Below are 20,746 nucleotides of genomic sequence, written 5' to 3' on the forward strand. Positions count from 1 at the left end.
ATTTGGACACGGTGCGCGCGTGTGCGCCGATCGCGGTGCCATGTACATGCTGCGCAGACGGTGACGGGGTATGGGTATGGGTTTGGCGCCAACCGATGCCATCTGCGAGGCTGTGATGCGACCGGGTGCTTGTAGATTGATACATTGATATATTGATTGATAGATTGATAGATTGATATATTGATATACGGAGGAGGCAGATCGCCCCCTCCAGTGCGTGGCCGCGGCGCGCCACATTCCACCGCAATCGCAGAGCACGGGCAATGCCCGTTATCGCTTCGAGTTCCGACTCATCGGGTCAATCACATCCTCCTGCTCTCGTTGGCGCTTGCGCTTGTGGAACGACCTGGCAATCCCGATAGAGTTGGTCAGTTGGGGGACCGGTTCTCTTGCTTCGAAGGTTCGAGAGCCGGACCGCTTCTCCACTCCCATTGACTTCTACTCCATCCATCCATCCATCCATCCATCCATCCCGCCACATCGCCTCTGCACCCAGCTTACCTATCAAAGTGCGGGTCCATTCCGCCGGGCATGCCCATCATAGGCATCGCATTGCCACCCATCATTCCCATGGGCATCCCTCCAGGGCCAGGCATGTACGAGCCGCCCTGTCCTGGTCCGTAGAAATCAGGCGGCGCGCCATAGGGATTGCCGGCGTTCATCATGTCGTTGTCGTAGTAGACCCCCGGTGGAGCCATCATCATGGAGTCGCGGCTCGAGCCGCTGCCGTACATCATGTTGGGCCCTCGATAGTGGCCTCCGGGATACCCGCCGGGCCGGGCAAAGTCTTTAGTGGGCTTGCCGCCCATTCGAGAGTCGTCCTGGTCAAGGGAGAGAGGCCAAAGGCGAAGGTGAGTCGCTAGATCAACACCCTGAGTGTCTCGTTGCGCCATCGTATGCCATCGTACGCATCTCCAGCACGATTGGAGTTCAAGCTCCATGGACTGAGCAGACTTACCATGGTCTGGATGGTCGAGATTCTCTGGCTTGCGTCGTGAGAACCACCTCCATGCCGGTGCGAATCGGGCCGGTCCCTTGGATTCGCATCGCGATCTCGGTAATGTGAGTCACCACGCTCCCGGTAGTGCGGGTCGTTCTTCTGAGAAGCGATGAAGGTATATGCCTTCTGGGGCTGCTGCGACGGAGCCGCCGATGCCGACGCCGACGCCGGCGCAGTTGCCAGCGCCGTTGTCTTCTCTGCCTCTTTGTCTTGGCGGCCCTGAGTGCGTTCGAGATGCATATCGCGGTCGTCACGCTCATCGGCGGTCCTGTTCTTGGCTTTGATGAATGATCGGATGTGCTCCTCCACCCTCTGGCGAGCCTCGAAGCTCTCGACCAGGTTATCGGGCGACTGATCGGCGTTGCACTGAGGGCACTTGAGTTTCAGAGCCGGATCTGGATTCTCAAGCAGCGACAGTCGTATGCCTGCACCGAAACAGAGACGTGAACAAGTAGCAACCGTCTGTGAGTCACTCGATTTGGGGAACGAGGTGCGTCCGTCACATTCCTCCCTCAAGCCTTTGTGTTTGGAGATCGGCATTAAGCAGGTCACTCACAGTCATCGCAGAAGAGGGTTTTGCAGCAGGGGATCTCCACAGCATCCCGCAGAAGCTTGCGGCAAATCTTGCAGGCCAGCTCATCGGGGACGGGCGCGTTGCTGTAGACGCTTTCGGTTGTGCCTCGGGTCTGCGCCGCCATCTTGTTCCAGGCCGTGCTATTGTGGGCGGCAGATGGATTGGATGTGTTTAGAGACGTTGCACGGGTTTAGAGACGTTGCACGGGTTTAGAGACGTTGCACGGGTTTAGAGACGTTGCCGGCTGCGAACGATCCAGAGTCTTGAGCAAACGACACTGATTGATGCTCAGCCCGGCGCCTTGGCTGCACACAATCAGGACCTGCAACCTGCGATCCAGCGGCCAGGACGACACTTACTCGTTGGGCTTGACTACCACCAGCTCCCCGGTCTGTGTAATCATGACGCCATCGCTAGCCTGTGCATCTTCAACGACAGTCAAGAAGACCTTGGGGATTCCCGTCGTGCGCTTGAGCTTCGGCCGGTCAAACTTGGCGTCTCCATGGGTAGGGCACTGGTTGAGAAAGTGGCCTATGATGCCGAGCAATACAGTCGCAACGAGAGAGTGGATGAATGGATGAGGTTCGGAGGCAGCCAGAGTGCGTGGCAGAGCAGGGCCAAAAGTGCGAGCGCAGGCGCAGGACAAGGCACAAGAGGGGCTCTATGATGTGGACCATGCCGGGGTCAAGCACCGCGGTCGATTGTCGATCGTTGCCTACCTTTTTGCCCACAGCGATAGCAAATGTACCCGGGTGGCAGTTCTTGATTCATGTTGTTGTTGCGCCAATCGGCGTCGCCATGATAAGCGCCGCTGCCTCCAGAAACCATGCTTGAGGTATGCGAGGCGCTCTGGGAGCCGCCACGGTCTCCAGTGCCTTGAAATCCACCGCGATGGCCACCACGACCGCCACGGCTGGAGTAGTGTGATTTGATGACAGGCTTTTGACTGCGAGGTCGAGTCGGACGCATGTTAGGCGAGGAACATGCATCCACAATCAACGTGCGGCTACAGGTCGCAAAGGTGCCCAAGTACACATGAACAGATAGACAGGCACCACAGCGTTCGGTACTCACTGGGACATTCGGTCCTGCTCGATCATCCAGTTCTCATTCGACTGCTTGAACATGGCTTGGATCTTCTCGTCTTCAGTCAGACCCTCGAGCATCTCTTGCGAGTACTCGGTTATGCCCTTGGGTCTGAGAGGTTCGATGACAAGCAGTTTGCCACAGATGGATCGATCGGTTGGCGAGCAGATCGAGGCATCGTGCGGAAGCAGCCGGATGCGCCCCAAGTCGATTGATCGGTAAGCCCCATATTGTACCAAAACGGTGGGTGAGTGGAGATGGACAGGTCAGCGACAGCGTGTGGTCGGAGCGATGCAAAGCTAAGCTAAGAGCAAGAGATGATGCAGAGTATCAAGCAAGGAATCCAGAGCTGCCAGGGTCGCCTGGGCCTGCTGCTTGGGAGCCTGGACTGGAACAGCAGCCACGCATCGCTGGCATTGCTGGCATTGCTGGCATCGCGCAGGACCAAAGTACCGAGCGCTGGAGACGCAAGCAAGCACATACACTTGTCCCTGGGTCGAACCCGTGTTGTTCAGGGTCATGGTCGATGATCTTCCTGGTGCAGCAGGATGGCCGAAGGCCGACCCTGTCCGGCTGGATGCCACTGTCGTTGGGTTGGCGACGGAGCTGACGTATTTCTGGGCCGTGCCCTTGCCGGGATGCCGGGCCGGCATGCGGCTGACCAGCACCGATGTATTCCGCGGCACCATGTAGTTGTCGTCATAGTATTCTATGGATCAGCCAGGTGGATACAGGGGCGAGACAGGGAAAAGGCGGGAGTTGTCAAGTGAATAGATACGTGCAGCATCCATGGGAGCCAGGACGGAGCAGCGTTGAGCAAGTCGGAGAGATTGAACGTTTTCGAGATTCATGGTGTTGAGGGGCGAAATTAGTTTTGTTTCGCAACACAGTAGAGTTTGATCGGATTTGGCGGGGATGCCGATGGAGCGGTGGGGCAGTTGGTGGTGAAGGGCGGACAGAGATTTGGTCCGAACATTGACGAGGCATCCAGGTTGATGCGGAGCAACATCATATATTGACACCAGATACGATGGCGAGGATGGTGAGGATGGCGAGGACAGCACGCAAGGACGCACATGCATGGGATAGAGGGAAGTGGGGGGGGTTGTGCAAGGCGATGGCACAGATTGGGGAGGGCCACGCCGGAAAGATATTGATGAGTTCAAAGCGCCGAATCGGAGGGTTTCATCAGAGCAAGCACAAAACGGGGGTCGGTGATTGGAATTGCTGAGTGGACTGAAGAGGATATATTTTTGCTTTGGTGCAAGAGCGGCCTCGGCTGGAGAAATTCCAGTTGTTGTGCAAGAGGCGGAGGGGCTGTCCCTCTGCAGACTGGGGAGTGCGACGGGGAGGGCAAGTGCACAGACAAACCTGGCGCACACGGCCAGCATGGCGGCAGGATGGCGGCAGGATGGCGGGTGTCGCAGCGAGGCGGAAAGACGGCCGAGGGCCGCAGAAAAATGCAAGCGCATCGGCTCCTCTGTCGGATGGACGGCAACGACAGAGGCATCCGCAGACAGGCAAGTGGCAGCGGGTCTTGCCCCGCTGATGCGCATGCAGCGAACACAGCGACGGCGGACGTCGTGCCTACCATCCGAGCAGAGGCAGCAGGCAAAAAAGAGGGTGCAGCGAACTCGGAGAGGACGGGGGAATGCAAGCCCTATGCAGCGGCGGCGATTTACCTTCGCTGGTTTCGGCGTTGTGGATGCTGAGATCGAAATCGGTGCCTTTGCCGAGCTTCTTCTGCTGCATGATCTCCTTCTTGAGATCAAAGACCGAGATGGTAGTGCCGTCAAAGATGACGGTGTCGAAGGACTTTGCGGCCTTGAACTTGTAGTAGACGATGGACATGACTGGACGGAGACGAAACGCTGATGCAGGGGGAGCAAGGTAACGGGGGTGCAAGCAACGGCGGCTCGGCTGCTCGGCAGTTCAAGGAAGCGAGAGCGGGAGCTCAGTGTCCAAGATTGAAATGACCAAAGCGATCGATGCAATCAAAGCGACCGATGCAATCAAAGCGATCGATGCAACTGAAATGTCCAAGCGGGAGGTGCAAGGAGCGCCGGCCCAGCACCCAAGAGGCCAAGGCCGGCACAGCAGCGCGCAAGCGCAGCGGCGCAAATGCAAAACGGCGGCGCACCCACGTGGCCCTCAGGTGCGCGGCACGTGTGCTCGGCAGCGCCGCCGGCGACACAGAACCGGGCGGAAGTGCGTGGAAAAACGGCTGCGCAGCAGCCACACACACACGCCGCCCGCAGCACCGCCGCGGCGGCCGCTGTCACCGGCCCGTCACCTGCCCGAAATTTTTTTTCCTCGCCCGCTGCCACGGCCGCCGCCGTCATAAATAGCGCATGCCCGCGTGGCTGATTCTGGCCACGGGCTTCTCCTTCTGTCCGATCTCGCCTCTCCCAGATACCGACCATGTACTCCTCGAGACTCTCCCGTCCTCTGCTGAACTCGGCCCGCGCTGCCAGCGCCACCGCCCGCGTTGCTCGCCCCTCGGTGTTCATGCGCCATGCCAGGTATGTCTCTTGCTGCTGCCGTTGCCGGCGCAGATCGCCTCCCGTCCCCAGTCGCCACGCGGAGTCGTCGGTCGATCGCTTTCGGCGTGCCTGCGCATCGATCGCACACGCAACGAGTCAGCCGGCCTCCGTTGCTGATCGGTGTGCACTGGCGAAATCCGGACCCGATCTGATCTGATCTGAACTGATCTGATCAGATCAGATCCGGCTCGGCGGTGGGATCTCTGCGGTATCGGCGCCTCCGCGACCTCTCCCCCCTCCGAACGCAACCCCGAGCGATCAGGCCGTTCGCGTTGATTGCCCTTTTCCAGCGCCCTCCAGCGCCGCCAGCTGACCGATCGTCTCCTTCCGCTGATCTGATTCCGACAGTGACAAGGTCCAGGGCGCCGTCATCGGTATCGATCTGGGAACCACCAACTCGTGTGTCTCCGTCATGGACGGCAAGACCCCCCGCGTCATTGAGAACTCGGAGGGTGGCCGCACCACCCCCTCGATCGTCGCCTTCTCCAAGGACGGCGAGCTCATTGTCGGCACCCCCGCCAAGCGCCAGGCCGTCGTCAACCCTGAGAACACCCTCTATGCCACCAAGCGTCTGATCGGCCGGCGCTTCGACGACCCCAACGTCCAGCGCGACTCCAAGATTGTCCCCTTCAAGATTGTCAAGCACTCGAACGGCGACGCCTGGCTCGAGGCCCGCGGCAAGAAGTACTCGCCCTCCCAGATCGGTGGCTTTGTCCTCATGAAGATGAAGGAGACCGCCGAGGCCTTCCTCAACACCTCCGTCAAGAACGCCGTCGTCACCGTCCCTGCCTACTTCAACGACGCCCAGCGCCAGGCCACCAAGGACGCCGGCCAGATTGCCGGTCTCAACGTCCTCCGTGTCATCAACGAGCCCACCGCTGCCGCCCTCGCCTACGGCCTCGACAAGGTCGGCGACAAGATTGTTGCCGTTTACGATCTCGGTGGTGGTACCTTTGATATCTCCATCCTCGAGATCCAGAAGGGTGTCTTTGAGGTCAAGTCCACCAACGGTGACACCCATCTCGGTGGTGAGGACTTTGACAACGCCATGGTCAACCACATTGTCGCCGAGTTCCAAAAGTCCAACCAGATCGATCTCCGCAAGGACCTGATGGCCCTGCAGCGCATCCGCGAGGCTTCCGAGAAGGCCAAGATCGAGCTGTCGTCCACCCCCCAGACCGAGATCAACCTGCCCTACATCACCGCCGACGCCACCGGCCCCAAGCACATCAACCTGAAGCTCACCCGCGCCCAGTTCGAGGGCCTCACCAAGGACCTGATGGACCGCACCATCCAGCCCTGCAAGACCGCCATCAAGGATGCCGGTGTCAGCACCGGCGACATCAACGAGGTCATCCTCGTCGGTGGTATGTCCCGTGTCCCCAAGGTCCAGGAGATTGTCAAGTCGCTCTTTGGCCGTGACCCCTCCAAGAGCGTCAACCCCGATGAGGCCGTTGCCATCGGCGCTGCCATCCAGGGTGGTGTCCTCTCCGGCGAGGTCACCTCCATCCTCCTGCTCGATGTTACCCCTCTCTCGCTCGGTATCGAGACCCTCGGTGGTGTCTTCACCCGTCTGATCTCGCGCAACACCACCATCCCCACCAAGAAGTCCCAGGTCTTCTCCACCGCCGCCGATGGCCAGACCCAGGTCGAGATCAAGGTCTTCCAGGGCGAGCGTGAGCTCGTCCGCGACAACAAGCTCCTCGGCCAGTTCAACCTCGTTGGCCTGCCCCCTGCTCCCCGCGGTGTCCCCCAGATCGAGGTCACCTTCGACATTGACGCCGACGGTATCGTCAACGTCTCTGCCAAGGACAAGGCCACCAACAAGGACCAGTCCATCACCATCGCCGCCTCCTCGGGTCTCTCTGACGCCGAGATCGAGAAGATGATTGTCGAGGCTGAGAAGCACGCCGAGGCCGACAAGGCCCGCAAGGACGTCATCGAGGCCGTCAACCACGCCCAGTCCATCATCAACGACACCGAGAAGGCCATGGGCGAGTTCAAGGACCAGCTCGACAAGGAGGAGGAGACCAAGATCCGCAACCAGATCACCGAGCTCCGCGAGCTCATTAGCAAGGACCCTGAGCAGCTCACCCCCGAGAATGTCAAGGAGAAGTACGACGAGCTCCAGCAAGGCTCCCTGAAGCTCTTCGAGATGGTCTACAAGAAGCGCGCCTCGGATGGTGATGCCAGCAAGACCGAGGACAAGACCGTTGACGCCGACTTCAAGGACGCCAAGGACGAGAAGAAGAACTAAGTGCGCGCTGCCGTGCTCCCCGCTCCCCACCGTTTTGCTTGCAATCATGCCTTTTTCTTCCTTTCTTCCTTTTCTTCCTCCTGCTTGACGGCACATCTTTGCTTCCCGCACTTGCTCTGGAGGGAACCTGCTTTCGCTCCATTCCCACGCCGTCCCCTCCCGCCGCCTTCTCTTCGATTCTATTTTTTTGCATGTATTTAGACCCACTGCTCATTGTCTCAGGCGCCGCTCGCTGCCCTATTCGGCACTGAATGTAATACATATTTATAGCCAATCCAGAAAGAAAAGGGGCACTCGGACTTTGGTCGTTGATCAAATGTTTTGTTACCAAATCCCATCGCGCGCTGGTCATGACCATTCTGTGATGCGGTGCTGCTCTGTCATCCATAGCGTGAGGAAGTTGCCTCCATATTCAATGTGTCCAAGAGCACCATTCACTGCCGGCAATGCATCACAGCGACAGGGCAAGGCCCATGGTGAAAACGAGCTGCCTTGACACAGTGCTGCCTTGACACAGTGCTGCCTTGACACAGTGCTGCCGCACGTTGACGGTCGAGTGGTTGATCGATGATGACCGTGGCGCCCGTTCGCCGCAATGACCCCGTTGTACTAGCTGTGGCTACTTGAACTTCGCCGCAGATGCATCTCGACAAAATGGCGCAGATACTGTCGCTGCTTCTGCTGGATCAAGGCCATGTACACGCCTTCGTCTCGGTTGTTTGGGCCAGGAATCCGCGAGACCAACTTGGTCTGCCAGGACAGAAGCGAGGCGTGGGCGTGGACAAGCACAAGGCGCATGTGTAAGCCAGAAAGGGAGAGCAGTTGGTCAGGAGACTCGTCAGTCCATGGCATTCTCGTCAGTCCATGGCATTCTCGGCAATCCATTGGCATTCTTGTCAATCCATTGGCATTCTCGTCAGCCCATCGACCCTGTTACTCACGATTGCATCCAGAGTCTTTTCGTCGCCGCGCAGCTTGGCGTGGTCTGTTGGAAGGTCGGAAACGGGGACAGCAACAGCAACAACGGTAAAGGCAAACGCAAGGGCAGCGATGTTACAACCGTGATGGCTGGACCTTGGTTCATATTCCCGTGTGAAGGATGTGGGCTGTCTGCGCCACACCGTTCCCAACACGGCGTCGCCCGACTTACATGCCATCCACTCGAGGAGCGTAACATCGTAGAGAGCTTCGAATGTGGCCCGCTTCACCTTCTGATACCAGCAGACGCCGCTGGGCCACGACTTGGTCGCATAGAGCTGCAAGCGCGCAAACGAGTCCGCATAGTCCTTGGTTGTGCCAAGGTACTGGGTAAAGACCACGGCGGCGTAATGCACTAGTGGTGGTGGTGGTAATTGGAGGCGAGGATGAAGCCATCACCCGCAGGGTGGTGATGTTAGATTCTCTTGGATGACCCAAAAGCACCCAATGCACATGCTCGTCGATATCCTCGGAACTATATCCGTGACTTACACTCGAGCTGCACGCAGCAGTCAATGAAACGGCGGAATGTCTTGGACGACCACAGCGTCTCGAGCTTGTCCATGCTCACAAAGTTGGAGGAAAGCTGCATCAGGCCGCTTGAATATTGTCTGGCGTGGGGCAGATGCGACGGCGTGCGAGTCAGATGATTTTGAGCCAGAAGTGCTTTCGAGTATGTCCATAATTCCCTCTCAGCTGGTCGCAATGTCCGAGCTCCGGTCATTCTGGCCCGAGACAATCCTAGGAGAGTGACGCCGCTACTCACTGGAGCGCCTGGAAGTGCTGTTCGCTTCCAAACCACAGATCGCCCAGGCAGAAAAACGAGGCCACATCGTTTGGCTTGAGCTCGGTGACGCTTTCGTACAATCTCTGCACGAACGCCATCAAGGGTGGATGGCATTGCTGGAGAGCCGACTCCAGCAGTGGCGGGGCCGCCTTCATCTTCGTGGCCGTTTCCTGGATCCTTTGATGTCACCACCCAAACCCAGGCGCAAGAATGAGAATGCCGTCAGCCGCATGCCGGAAACACAATTGCCACAGGTTGAGCGCGTATATCCCATGTCCAACCATCTCCGTTTGCGACATGTCCATGTGGCAGCAGACTTACTCGGCAATGTTCCACCCCTCCGTATATGAAGGATCCGCTGTGATGCTGCTCCAGACGCCGACATTCTCCAGGGTGATCTGCGTGGCGCACAACAGTATTGGTAAGTACACAAGCGTCCTCTCCTGTTGCGCCCATCGCATTCCAGCCACTCTAGCATCCTTAACAGTCGCATTGTCTATCATTATCAAAGAGCCATCAACTCGAAACCCTTATACCACCTTGCGGTTTGCCGGCTGCGATCGACTGAGAATCCCCGACAAAAGGCCGCCCAGGATTTTGAGAGCGTCGACTTTGCCGCTGCCCACAAGCACATCGAGCAACACTTTGTAGACAACCTTCCAATAGCGCGGCAGCCAAGCAGATAGGTCAGCTCACGTCTGTCGTTCGAGATTGCATTGCATGAGCTTGGCGATTGCGATGCGGAGGGATGGAGGGAGGCACGATCGTACCGGCTCGGGCGACGTCGCCAGCAGCGTTACGAATTCGGCTATGCACCCATGGATTGAAAACAGCACATTCTGGGGAAGATGTGCAACAGACTGTGGATCGTCGCTGACTGTTGGGCAGAGTTTATGAGGAGCGGGACATGCATGCTCAGGAAAAAGCAGCGACGGCGATCTCCGAACAGCATTTGTGCCAGTCGGTGTGAGGCAATGAGCCTTTGCTTACTCGATTTGTCGCCCAGAGTGCAGCCAAGCGACTGCTCGATCAGGGCAATGATTTGGAAGGCCTGACAAGCAAGCACTCCTGCAGAGAGCAGGCTTGTGGTCTGCGTCTCCAGTGCTAATGTGGACACCATACAAATCGCATCCATCGCCACCAAACATGGATGAATTAGCGGCCGATCCACTTCTGTTCAAGCTTAGCAAGGGCACATGGACTCGATATTGCACAAGTGCGCCGGTAGCTGTGTGGCAATGGCTTGATTGATAGCGTCTCTAGCTCTACCTTTGTTTGGCAGCTGTCCTTTGATCAGCTGCAAACGGCGTTGCAGATACGACTTTGTGTCCTGGAATGAGTTGTCCAGCTCGACCCTGAGGAATCGATTCTGGGGATGGGGCTGTTGTTAGCGAACAGCGCGGGTGCCAACGAAAACTGTAACGCAACGGGTGCGACCGAGTGAACCTATGCGGGCAAGAGAGAGGCTCACAGAAAGCTCGACCATAAAGCTAGCGCTGCAGCAACGATGACTCACAAAAATGCCAACATCGAGCACCAAGTCAGGCTGTCATCGCAAAAGTGACGAGTCGTGGTGGTGAGTAAATCGCCGTCTTTTAGAACCAGAGCGGAGTCGAAGCAGTTCGGCCACACCAGCAGTCTGTCCCGAGCGACCATGTCCTCATTATGGTCTGTGGCACATACCGAGACAAATTGGTTGACAATCGCATTGTGGACAACGCCTGCATTGCGTCCCCCACGGCTCTCCTCGTAGAGATTGAAGAGCTGCATGATCTTGATCTTCTCGGAGAGCTCACGGATCAGTGCCCCGATGTTTGGGTTATCATAGAGCCCGCTGGAATGGATTGTGGACGCTGCCTGGATGGCGGTTTCCGCTTCGATGTACAGCCCCTGTTTCAAAACAACGCAAGCACTCCGTCAGTTGCCACACATTCGACACCGAAGAATAGCTATATCGTGGTCATCGCAAACAGTTACCTGATCGTAGAACAGACGGGCATTCGAGCAAAGATACGGGATCGAAACCTAGACGAGGAATCCGGCGCCTTGGTCAGCTAATCGGTCAGCTCATTGCAAATAATCGTCAGCAATCCCAACCCATTCACATCCCATTCATATCCCATTCACATCCCATTCACATCCCAGACACATCTCAGACACCACCTGCCTGGGGCGAAATGTTGAGCATCTTCAGCTCGCCGAGAATGCTATCTGCCGAGAGTGGCGGCTTGAGGAAGGCGAGATTGAGCAGTGCCTCGGAAAAGGTATCACCAGTTACGGGCGCAGCGATCTTGCCCATCCTGTCGATCCGATGTTTCTGATCGGCTGTGAACGGACCACATTTGGACTCTGCAGGCAAGTGAGAATCGCGGATCCATGTAAGCAAGTGGGAGTAGCATGCGCTACAGCAAGGAAGATCATTCACTTACTTCGCTGATACAGCTCATTCCACAACGGCACGGTGTCGATAGCATCGCAAAACTGGATCACGAAGCTCGATACGACATCGGCCGTTGTAGATGCTGACTGGAGTCGGTGCCTCTCGATCTTGGAAAAGAAACAGGCAAACACATGCTTTGGGTCGGCGGAGTGCCTCAGCGTCACAATCAGACGCGGAGACAGCTGCTTCATCATCGCATCTGGCAGAGACACACAAGATCAACGATCATGGCAAGTCTGGATCGATCAAATGCAACGCCGAGCCCCAGTGTTTTGTCCACAACATCAAGCTATGCCTGGGCGGGCGCGGCAGTCGACTTTACCAGCTCCTTCGGCAGAGTACTGGAATGCATTGACAAGGGCGATCCCAAGTGCAACATCGACGCTGCCAGCATCAAGTGCAGCTTCACCCAGATACTGCCTCAAGCTTGCCGGGATTGTCTCGGCGACGAGACCGCTCTCCAAGTGCATCACGATATCGTCATAGTAGCAGCCCGACTGCAGAGCTTTGTAGATGCTGCTCATCGCATTTTCCGCTCCGGACGACTCGGAGGCCATGTTCAAGACATGTCGACAGACACCGATGCGCTTTCGCACCTTGGCCAGATCCACGGTGCTGGAGATTCAAATGGAAAGGCGTCAACCGCCTTGGTACGAAATCCCGCAGCACATGCTCACCACTTGAGCTTCCTGCTTCGCATTGACATCAAGGCGCAGCTTACCAGAATGCATCCGCCGCCAGGAACCCAGGGTCACGGCCGGAGAGTATGTTTTCGCATCGCTGGAACATCTGAAGCGCCTCTCCATAGTCGTCGATCTGAAGGCTATAGTTCCCGAGCTCCTCCATAAGCTGAATGGCTCTGTCGCTTCGCTGTTGTTTCCAAGAGAGGCTCGTCAGGGGTGGTTGCCATCCTTGGTCTGGATGCTGGATCCGATACACTTGCTGTCCGGATGAGGGGAACGGCCCAAATCCAACAGGCTCTTCATTCAGTTCGGGGCAATGCATCCGGTCGCGGTGCGATTCCTATCGTACCTCGTTCAGCGAGCTCAGAAATGTGCGAACATAGTGATGGTGAACTTGGAGCTGGTCGGCCGACTTGCCTGGCCATGTGTATCGACAAGCATATCGCAGCACGAACCGATGGAAAGTGAGGATTGCTCCGGTCGAGCTCGATGGCTCGTTGCTGCAGAAACGACATGGGTCAGCTACCGACCACTGACCCGACCCAATGCCCAGAGCTCAAGAAGGGGTTTGACGTTGGCCATACCGAATCTTGTTCAGCGACAGGAGCACATATGGCGTGATATGGTCAGGGATAGTCGACTCGAGCTCCTGGAGGGTCAGGGATATGCCGTCGACGATCTTGCAGATTGAGATGGAATCAGTTCTGATCTTACGCATGCTGTGCGAGCTGGACTTTAGCACAACATCCGGCCCCTCGTCCAGAACGGCGAGTCCAGCCAGGCATGGGTATGCAACAGACATCCGATCCAGAAACCTCTCTGTGGGCTTACCCGAGCCGAAAGGCCCAGCATGATCTGCTGCTTGCTGGTCAGCGAAAACACCTTCAGAGTATCGGGCGACACCAGCGGCTCGGCCAGATCAACCACAAACGACGGCGCTTTGCCATAGTCCTTCTCGAGATCGATCTTGGAGGCGAGGGCTGCGAGCAGGTCCTTCAAATGAGACTGGCCCTTGACAGGATCAAGCAGCGATGTCTGCACCTGCACGGCGAGGCCCGAATACCAAGGCGATGGATGGGATTGCACAAGGTCAACGATCGGAGCGAGTACGATGCGGGCACGATGAGGCACAGATAAATCCCTGCCGAGTTCTTTCGATGGTTGACGGCGGATGTGGGTGGCCAGACGGCATCATGGAGCCATTGTGATGCCGACCGCAAAAGCGCATAGCATCCTCGCAGAGGCGGGCTATCATCTCGTATGGAACGGCCGGGCGATATTTACATATGCAGAGATCTGGTCTGGGTCCAGTAGCCATGCAAAAAGATGTTCTCTCAACACCTCCATGGCGGGCGGCTGGATCAAGGCGAAAGATGTGCTGCAGACAGCCGGGCTCTGTGCTGGTTGATGCACCCGCGATTCAGACAGCGAGACTGAGACGGAGCCATCGCCGGCCCTGGAAGCAAAGGCCGACCACGGCCCATATCCGAGACGATCGCCTGAGAGGACCGCCAGAGATGGGACTCATAATGGACTGCATCGCCGCAGCATCTTACAGCGTTTCGATAATGAAATGGGACACCCCGTTTTGAGCCATGACATATATTTTGTTTCTGTGACCTGAATACACCCACCCACTCATTGCAATCATGGCCAAACACAGCACCCTCGATTTCCGCATCGCTGCACTGCGACCGGTGGTCTTCACTCGGAGGCTGCCAAAGTGATCTGTTGTATTTCTTATGGCATAGTTAGACGCATGCCATCGCATACTACGCTGACAAATGGGTTGTGGGCAGGTGTCCCATTCCCCCCTGAATACAATGTTTTCTGGCACACAAACTGCCAAACGCATTGACTCGGCTCCAAGGTCGAAGGGATGCACCCGGGCCATTTGGAAGGGCTATGTATTGACATACTCCGCCAGAACGAGCAAGACCGGGATCCTACTGGAATAGCTCGCGGGTGAACAGCCGACCGCCGAACAGGAGGTTCCAAGAGTGTGGGGGCTTCCACTGGATGGGCGTATCTAGTGTCGATTCACAGTCGATGATGCAAGGAAGAATGTTGCAGAGTCACAAGGAGCGATTAGACAAGTCCAGCGAAATGCCAGCGCCCAGCGCATGACATGTCCGGGACGCAAGAAGCATGGGCCTCCAGCTTACCTTTGGGACCATGCAGCAGCGTATCTGCAAATCCAGCCAGATTGACGGCGTCGGGGATGTTGTCTGTTCATGCATCAAGACCAAGCAGCCGTGTTAGACTCCATCAAACCGGTCTCTGTTCATGCATGCAGACCGGAATGCTGCGCGGGATGGGATGAGACAACTACCTCCTTCGGAAGCAAACCAGATCACGGCAATGATCGGGACAGTTGACGACCCAAAGTGCTCCAAGAGATAGCGGGTGGACCCGGCTCCCGGTGGAATGGCATGGTTGACAGCCCCATCAAGCGCAGAAGGATCCACAGGCTCAAGAGCCTTCCAGCCGTATGCGGCCACCTCATTTTCAAAAATCTTGGTAGGCTGGTTCGCCCAGGCAAATCGAACTGGCACGCTGGCAGCACGACACCAGTAACCCCGGAAAGGTTGAGCATTAGATGCCGACGGATCGGGAAACAGCTATGCTATCGATGCAGCGACGGTGCTCTGGGCTGTGTACCTCTGGATCTGCGGATCCAAGCGTCGTCGGGCATCGCAGCCAGTGAGCTGAACGACCTGCTTGAATTCGCTCTGCTCGATCCAGTCTTGCAGATCCTTGGCAAACAGGTCGATCTTGGTCTGGAGATGAGGATGGCGGCAGAGTCAGCACCAATGCTGGTGCGCCACTCGAAAGCTTCATTGTCTGGAACTTTGGGACGACCCATCATGTCCCTGGCGACTGCCGGTCTCCGTGCGATCGCAAAACGAGTGGGACGTCACCGCCAGTTCGACCGGCATTAGCCCACCTTGATCACAAGCGACCGCAGTTGGACCACGGTCAGTAGCGAGTCGGCATCTTGATAGACTGCAGTCGAGGATGGTGCGACAGATAGAAAGAGCGTTCAGCCGATACAGCCACAGAAGGGACTGGGCGTCATCCGAGACATGATGCTATCGCGACGGCAGCGTCGATCGATTCACCTTCAAAGCTGGTATGGAGCACACCCGCCTGATCACCCGGTTTGGCGTACGCATCGTTTCCGGCCAGCGGCAGAACCCACGGCGATTCCAGGAATCCGACTCGCTTCAAGCCGTAGGTGGACACAATCAAGTCGATGGCAAGCTGGGTCGATCATATCAAGCATACTGTGTCAGCATCAAGATTGCCACGAGGGCACTCATCGAATCGCAGGGAGCCAACATGCGATTGTGGAACAAAGAGGCACCTGTCCAATGTTGCCGATGTTGTTTGCGGCGGGCTGGAGCCCAGCCGTATCGTCGATGTCGGTGGGAGCGTCAGTTGCGGTACTCAACTGCTCATCTGCTCATCTGCTCATCTGCTCATCTGCTCATCTGCTCATCTGCTCATCTGCTCATCTGCTCTCGCTGTGATTGCCAACACAGCACATCGTGTTTACCAGGATCAAAGTCGATCCAGAGAGCTTGGCCGAGGTGTCGGTGCCGATGTAGAGCAGGGTCATGGCGAGATCTGGGTGCCGTCGCAGGGCGAATCGGGCCTGCCCCAGCCAGGAACAGGGCACATGGTTTTGGCCGGGGTCAGGGCCAGGGTCAGCCGCGGCTCGAGCCGACCACGCCGGATCCAGCCGGGGACATTGATCACACCCAACTCCGCCCAATCACGTTGCCTCGGGTCTTCGTGACAGGCGACCTGCTTGATCTGCGATGGCCAAGGTGCTCGGCAGCCCTTCCGATCAGCCCGCAAGCAGGCGGACAGACACTTGGCTCCGTGCAAGAGGGTCGCCATGGGCCCTGCGTGGCTTCTCACCCGATTCTGTCGTCGATTCCAGTCGTCCCACAGTCGTCGGTTCCTGTCGTCCTCCAGCCCCAGCCCCCAAGACCGTACACCCCGAGACGCAGGCCGAGAGACCTTCCAGGTCCTGATCGCCAACCAGCCGTCCTTTGCCAACACATCCGCAGTGCTGGTCCGATTCAGAGAACGGAGCTACCTGTTCAACTGCCCCGAGACGCTCTCTCGTCTTGGCTTTGAGTATGCCCTGGAGCCCCACTGGGCCAGCCACGTATTCCTGACCCGCCTCGACAACGGCACCTTTGGCGGATTCCCTGGTAATGGCTTGTCCTGCCACCGGATGGAGTCTTGAAGATGCATGATTCAGAGCAGTAAGCTGGGCGATCCTCACAGCTCATCTATTCCGTGCCATGCAGGCCTGCTCCTCACCAAGTACGACATCGGTCCAACCCATCTCCATGGCGGAAATGGTCTCGCCAGCATGGTCTCCGAGTTGAACCAAACGCATTTCATTGACAGGTACCATCAAGCAGCCGGTGCTTGTGCAGACAGCTACGCTCGTGGCAGTCGATGGTGCCACATTGGTCGATGATGCCATACCAGAGTGTTAACGGCCCTTGTCTTCAGAACAGCACTCGCATCCTTATCGACAGTCGAGGTCAATGACGGCTTCCAATACCAGGATCACTATCTCTCAATCGACACGGTCCATGCTTGGCCAAATCTCAATCCAAGCCATACCATTTCAGGTATGCGGCAAAAGCACTCAGCATCTGGCCTGGTCTGGTCCGGCAAATTGGCGAATCGCATGCGAAGCGTCCTGTCTGTGCAGTCCGGCGTCTCGCTGATCTAACAGACTCGCCAAATCATCACACTCGCACCCCACCGATCCAACAGCCGCACCAGCTGCACAAACCATTGGCGATCCATCGGACGTCCAGAAACACGATGGTCCTGAGCGGCGCCCTGGTGAATCCATATCGTATATCTGCCGCGGACCAAGCCGACGGGGTAGATTCGATCCTGCGGCCGCCTCAAGGCTCGGAGTGAAGAATCCCAGGGACTATGGTGAGTCTGCTGTTCCAGCAAGCCCGTGTCCCCCCGCAACTCTTCGTGATAGCCCTCGCTGGCCTAAGAGTCCCGATCGATGCTTACCTTCATGGCACTCCGTAGGACGCCTGGCGAGAGGAGAGGCTGTTACCGCCGAAGACGGATCGATAGTGCACCCCCATCAAGTACTCGTCGGTGAAACCCGACGCGGATATATCTTTTGCATCGTCGACTGCCCATCACCAACCCACATCGATTCCATCACTTGCTCGCCGAAATGGCCCCTGGAAACCAGCACAGCCGGCACCGGGGTCGTTGATCTCGTCATCCACATGCTTGGGGACAAAGTCATCGAGGACAGCCGATATGTCGTCTGGATGAACGCATTTGGATCGCACGTTCGGGTAAGACGAGAAACAACGGCAGAGTCGGTCCGTGCAGATGCCAAGCGCAACACAGACTCCCAAGCAATATTCCAGCCGGGCATGATCATGTCTTTTCCTAGCTAATCTGTGTTGTCATGCGCGGCCATCCACAGCACGTCATACTGAGCTCGAAAAACAGTCCCCATCCAGTGCCGTTTCGCTCATATGCCACTTTCCAGCGAATCGCCCATCAAGCTCATCGCGGGCTGTTTCCTCTACCACATCACACCACCGAGCCCGAGCAAAGTCTGGAAAGCGGTAGGACGGCCCTGGGTATTGCCATAGTACCACACTATACAGCGAAACTGAAGCCATCATTCTGATCCCGCAGTCCCAGGAATCCCCAAAACTGCCCAAGTCGGACACATTGGAATGTGTTTTGACTTTCAGAACTCGGAAATTGTGATTCGCAATGAGTCAGACCCACGGAGTCTCAGAGGTGAATGTGCCGCCACCCCGCCTGCCGAACCAGCCAGTCTTGCTGCCAACGCATCAACGCACGGAATCATAGTTTCGCCTTTGGGCACTGGGTCCACAGCCCCGACAACGTTCCGGAATGGTCTGTGTTTCGCTCCGCTGTTCCCTTCAAAACCATGCGCAGGTCCTCTTGAGCAAAACTTCACACGCACCGATTCCTCAGCAAGCTGATATGCTGATATGCTGATATGCTGATATGCTGATATGCTGATTTGATGCTGCAATGCCGCACAGTGAGCTCGCTCTTGGTTACTCTCTCGGGTGGAAAGCGGATATTGCTTGACTGCGGCGAAGGCACCCTCGGGCAGCTGTTTCTCCTCCACGGAGGACAGGATTTTGACCGGATCTTGGTCTCGATTCGGTGCCTGTTTGTATCCCATATTCACGCCGACCACCACCTCGGTATCTTTGGCTTTATTCAAGCCCGCGCCAAGGTAAGTTGCGGCACCTCAATGCGATGACAGTCGACTCCAGGCAAACGCCTGCCGCTTAAATGTGTTGTCCTCTGCCACCGCGGGCTCGAACAGGCACTCCAGCAGTATGAAGGGCCTCTGTCGTCACTCTTCATCGTGGGACCTCCGCATCTCCTTGGGTGGATCACATCCTTTGCCGAGCGACTATGCATTCCCCTGGATCAAGTCGTCCTGCTCAGCTCAGTCGAGGTCGCGCAGAGTCCCGGGATTGCGGCGTAAGTTTGGTTCAGCCCTTGGTTTCTATCCCGAGCAGTGCGCGGAAGCTATCGCATTCCGACTGACCGATAGACTGACCCTTTTACCAACAGCCGGCCGCTTCAGAGCGAGCTGGAGGTACTCTCCTTCCAGCCGGTCGCAGTCAATCACTGCCGACATTCATACGGCCTGGTGCTGATCGATCGCAAGATGAACAAGATTGTCTATTCGGGCGACTGCCGGCCGACACCAGCCTTGATTCAGGCGGGTGCATATGCCGACATTCTGATACACGAGGCAACCTTCGACTCTGAGAACTCGAACGAGGCCCGAGAACGGAGACACTCGACTGTGTCCGAGGCAATCCAGGCTGGATGCAGGTGTGTTTTTGATTGCCTGTCATGTCGTCGAGCCGACTCTCCACAACGAACTGGACGCCGTGCTCTGGACCGCCAACGAGCCGGCCCTGGCAAAGTACGGCTCAGGCATATCTGACTCGATTTGTCTTGGCAGCATGGGCGCCAAGCGTCTGCTTCTCACGCATTTTTCGCGAAGATTCGGGAGCCATCCGACGATACCAAGCGACCTCAAAGCGTGGAGGAGCCGAGCCGAAATGCAGGTCGGCTTGGCATTCGATCTGATGAGCATTCGCACAGATGACTTTGCGTATCTGGAGAAGGCAACCCGATCGATTCCAGCCATGGCTTGGGAATTCCAAGAAACGACATGTCCCGCTTCTCCTGCTGGGGCCCGGACAATGGGTTCAAATGCAACCTCCGTGGTCACCCGAAACCTCTCCCCGGCGTGAACGAATTGCTGTGGCCCCTGGGCTTCCGCGGTGCTTTCGAAGATGGAGACTGGACCAGCGAGCACTTGTTTGAAGCGGATTCTCGATATATTTCTGAGCGATGATGAGGCTCGTCCTGTTCGATGGACGGGCCGTCGACGCTCGACACCCCAACATCAATACAGGAATGGAAATACAGCCTTCCGGCTCTTCGGATAGGCGCTGCCAAAGGTTCGATGGTACCATTGGTGCTGGGAGACCGCCCGAGGCACCAGGTTCGCCAGAGTGAAAGCCAGGAACGACAGCGGGCCGCCGCTGAGGCCGTTGAGCAGTGCCCATCCGAACCACTCGAGGATCTCGCCCGAATAGTTGGCACAGGAAACAAGCTCAAAAAGCCCCCCGCGCGGAATGTGGTAGCGTTGTCCGGTGGAGGACTTTTTGCGTCTCAAGGCAAAGAGAATCGAGTCCGAGTGGATGTTGATGCCCATGCCGAGCAAAAACAGTGCCAAGCCTGTGTAGAACGACAGAGGAAGGGGCTCGCTGTCGGACCCTGCACCAAAGCGGGCTATGGCGATGCCGTTGACGTAGCCATTCGCGAGATTGTATACTATGGCCGTGACGACCGTCAGGACTCCAGTCGGTGCGATGCTTGGGGCACGCAGCACATAGACGAACGAGCGATGAAAATAGTGGACGACCCACAGCGAGAGGACGACGAGTTGAGTGGCGGTCCGGAATTGAGGCGGGGCAGCCAGGAAATACGACGCCGGACATGCGAACAGCGATACCGATTCAAATAGACACCAGCCCAGACGACCCGGAAGCACGGGCCCGAACCGAGCGTCTTGGAACTTGCCGAAGGGGGCCTTGAGGAACTGCAGGGTCGCGTAGACGACAACGGAGGAGGCATAGATGCCCCACAGCACGAGCGAGTACGAGTCGGCCATGGAAGAGGCCCACAGATGCAGTCGCCGCTGATGATGGAGGCGGCTTCTGGCTGTCTGGGGGTCAGCGCGGTGCAGAAATCGAGGCGGACGGCGATCGCGGAAGTACGTGTGTGTGTGTGCGATTCCTATATATGT

At 57.2% G+C, this 20,746-nt stretch overlaps 6 protein-coding genes across 6 annotated transcripts; 2 read left to right on the forward strand and 4 right to left on the reverse strand.

The window, feature by feature from the left end:
• Window positions 1-131: 131 nt before the first annotated feature.
• Window positions 132-4,739, reverse strand: BJ171DRAFT_489728 (DWNN domain-containing protein). The gene is made up of 9 exons (XM_053109539.1): window positions 4,343-4,739; window positions 3,144-3,369; window positions 2,649-2,771; window positions 2,294-2,520; window positions 1,934-2,105; window positions 1,557-1,714; window positions 959-1,425; window positions 502-821; window positions 132-346 (listed from the first exon to the last, which is right to left on the reverse strand). Exons 1-9 carry the CDS (start codon window positions 4,509-4,511, stop codon window positions 271-273), a joined length of 1,938 nt encoding a protein of 645 aa, XP_052970786.1. The 5' UTR covers window positions 4,512-4,739; the 3' UTR covers window positions 132-270.
• Window positions 4,740-4,986: 247 nt separating this feature from the next.
• On the forward strand, window positions 4,987-7,666 carry BJ171DRAFT_212372 (heat shock protein 70 family). Its single transcript, XM_053106383.1, has 2 exons — window positions 4,987-5,182; window positions 5,552-7,666. The coding sequence occupies exons 1-2, from the start codon at window positions 5,082-5,084 to the stop codon at window positions 7,458-7,460; spliced, it is 2,010 nt and encodes a 669-aa protein (XP_052970787.1). The 5' UTR covers window positions 4,987-5,081; the 3' UTR covers window positions 7,461-7,666.
• Window positions 7,667-10,358: 2,692 nt separating this feature from the next.
• BJ171DRAFT_212339 (uncharacterized protein) lies at window positions 10,359-13,278 on the reverse strand. Its single transcript, XM_053106382.1, has 11 exons — window positions 13,180-13,278; window positions 12,933-13,067; window positions 12,698-12,848; window positions 12,387-12,535; window positions 11,988-12,280; window positions 11,655-11,864; window positions 11,393-11,574; window positions 11,203-11,250; window positions 10,909-11,115; window positions 10,697-10,771; window positions 10,359-10,594 (listed from the first exon to the last, which is right to left on the reverse strand). Exons 2-11 carry the CDS (start codon window positions 13,064-13,066, stop codon window positions 10,409-10,411), a joined length of 1,635 nt encoding a protein of 544 aa, XP_052970788.1. The 5' UTR covers window position 13,067; window positions 13,180-13,278; the 3' UTR covers window positions 10,359-10,408.
• A 748-nt stretch (window positions 13,279-14,026) lies between these two features.
• On the reverse strand, window positions 14,027-16,002 carry BJ171DRAFT_489736 (PAC2 family-domain-containing protein). Its single transcript, XM_053109540.1, has 8 exons — window positions 15,908-16,002; window positions 15,716-15,748; window positions 15,471-15,612; window positions 15,296-15,354; window positions 15,010-15,128; window positions 14,681-14,904; window positions 14,514-14,576; window positions 14,027-14,377 (listed from the first exon to the last, which is right to left on the reverse strand). The coding sequence occupies exons 1-8, from the start codon at window positions 15,968-15,970 to the stop codon at window positions 14,295-14,297; spliced, it is 786 nt and encodes a 261-aa protein (XP_052970789.1). The 5' UTR covers window positions 15,971-16,002; the 3' UTR covers window positions 14,027-14,294.
• Window positions 16,003-16,252: 250 nt separating this feature from the next.
• On the forward strand, window positions 16,253-19,763 carry BJ171DRAFT_631387 (beta-lactamase-like protein; the record flags this gene model as incomplete). The annotated part of the gene is made up of 11 exons (XM_053115629.1): window positions 16,253-16,574; window positions 16,674-16,776; window positions 16,885-17,006; window positions 17,155-17,325; window positions 17,431-17,711; window positions 17,846-17,990; window positions 18,064-18,291; window positions 18,444-18,643; window positions 18,737-18,897; window positions 18,991-19,257; window positions 19,391-19,763. 11 exons carry the CDS (start codon window positions 16,253-16,255, stop codon window positions 19,683-19,685), a joined length of 2,295 nt encoding a protein of 764 aa, XP_052970790.1. The 3' UTR covers window positions 19,686-19,763.
• Window positions 19,711-20,694, reverse strand: BJ171DRAFT_212435 (3-oxo-5-alpha-steroid 4-dehydrogenase-domain-containing protein). The gene has a single exon (XM_053106384.1). The coding sequence runs from the start codon at window positions 20,609-20,611 to the stop codon at window positions 19,841-19,843; it is 771 nt and encodes a 256-aa protein (XP_052970791.1). The 5' UTR covers window positions 20,612-20,694; the 3' UTR covers window positions 19,711-19,840.
• Window positions 20,695-20,746: the final 52 nt, after the last annotated feature.

The sequence above is a fragment of the Polychytrium aggregatum genome (assembly GCF_025602895.1).
Source record: "Polychytrium aggregatum strain JEL109 chromosome Unknown BJ171scaffold_4, whole genome shotgun sequence".
Classification (NCBI taxonomy): Eukaryota; Fungi; Chytridiomycota; class Chytridiomycetes; order Polychytriales; genus Polychytrium; species Polychytrium aggregatum.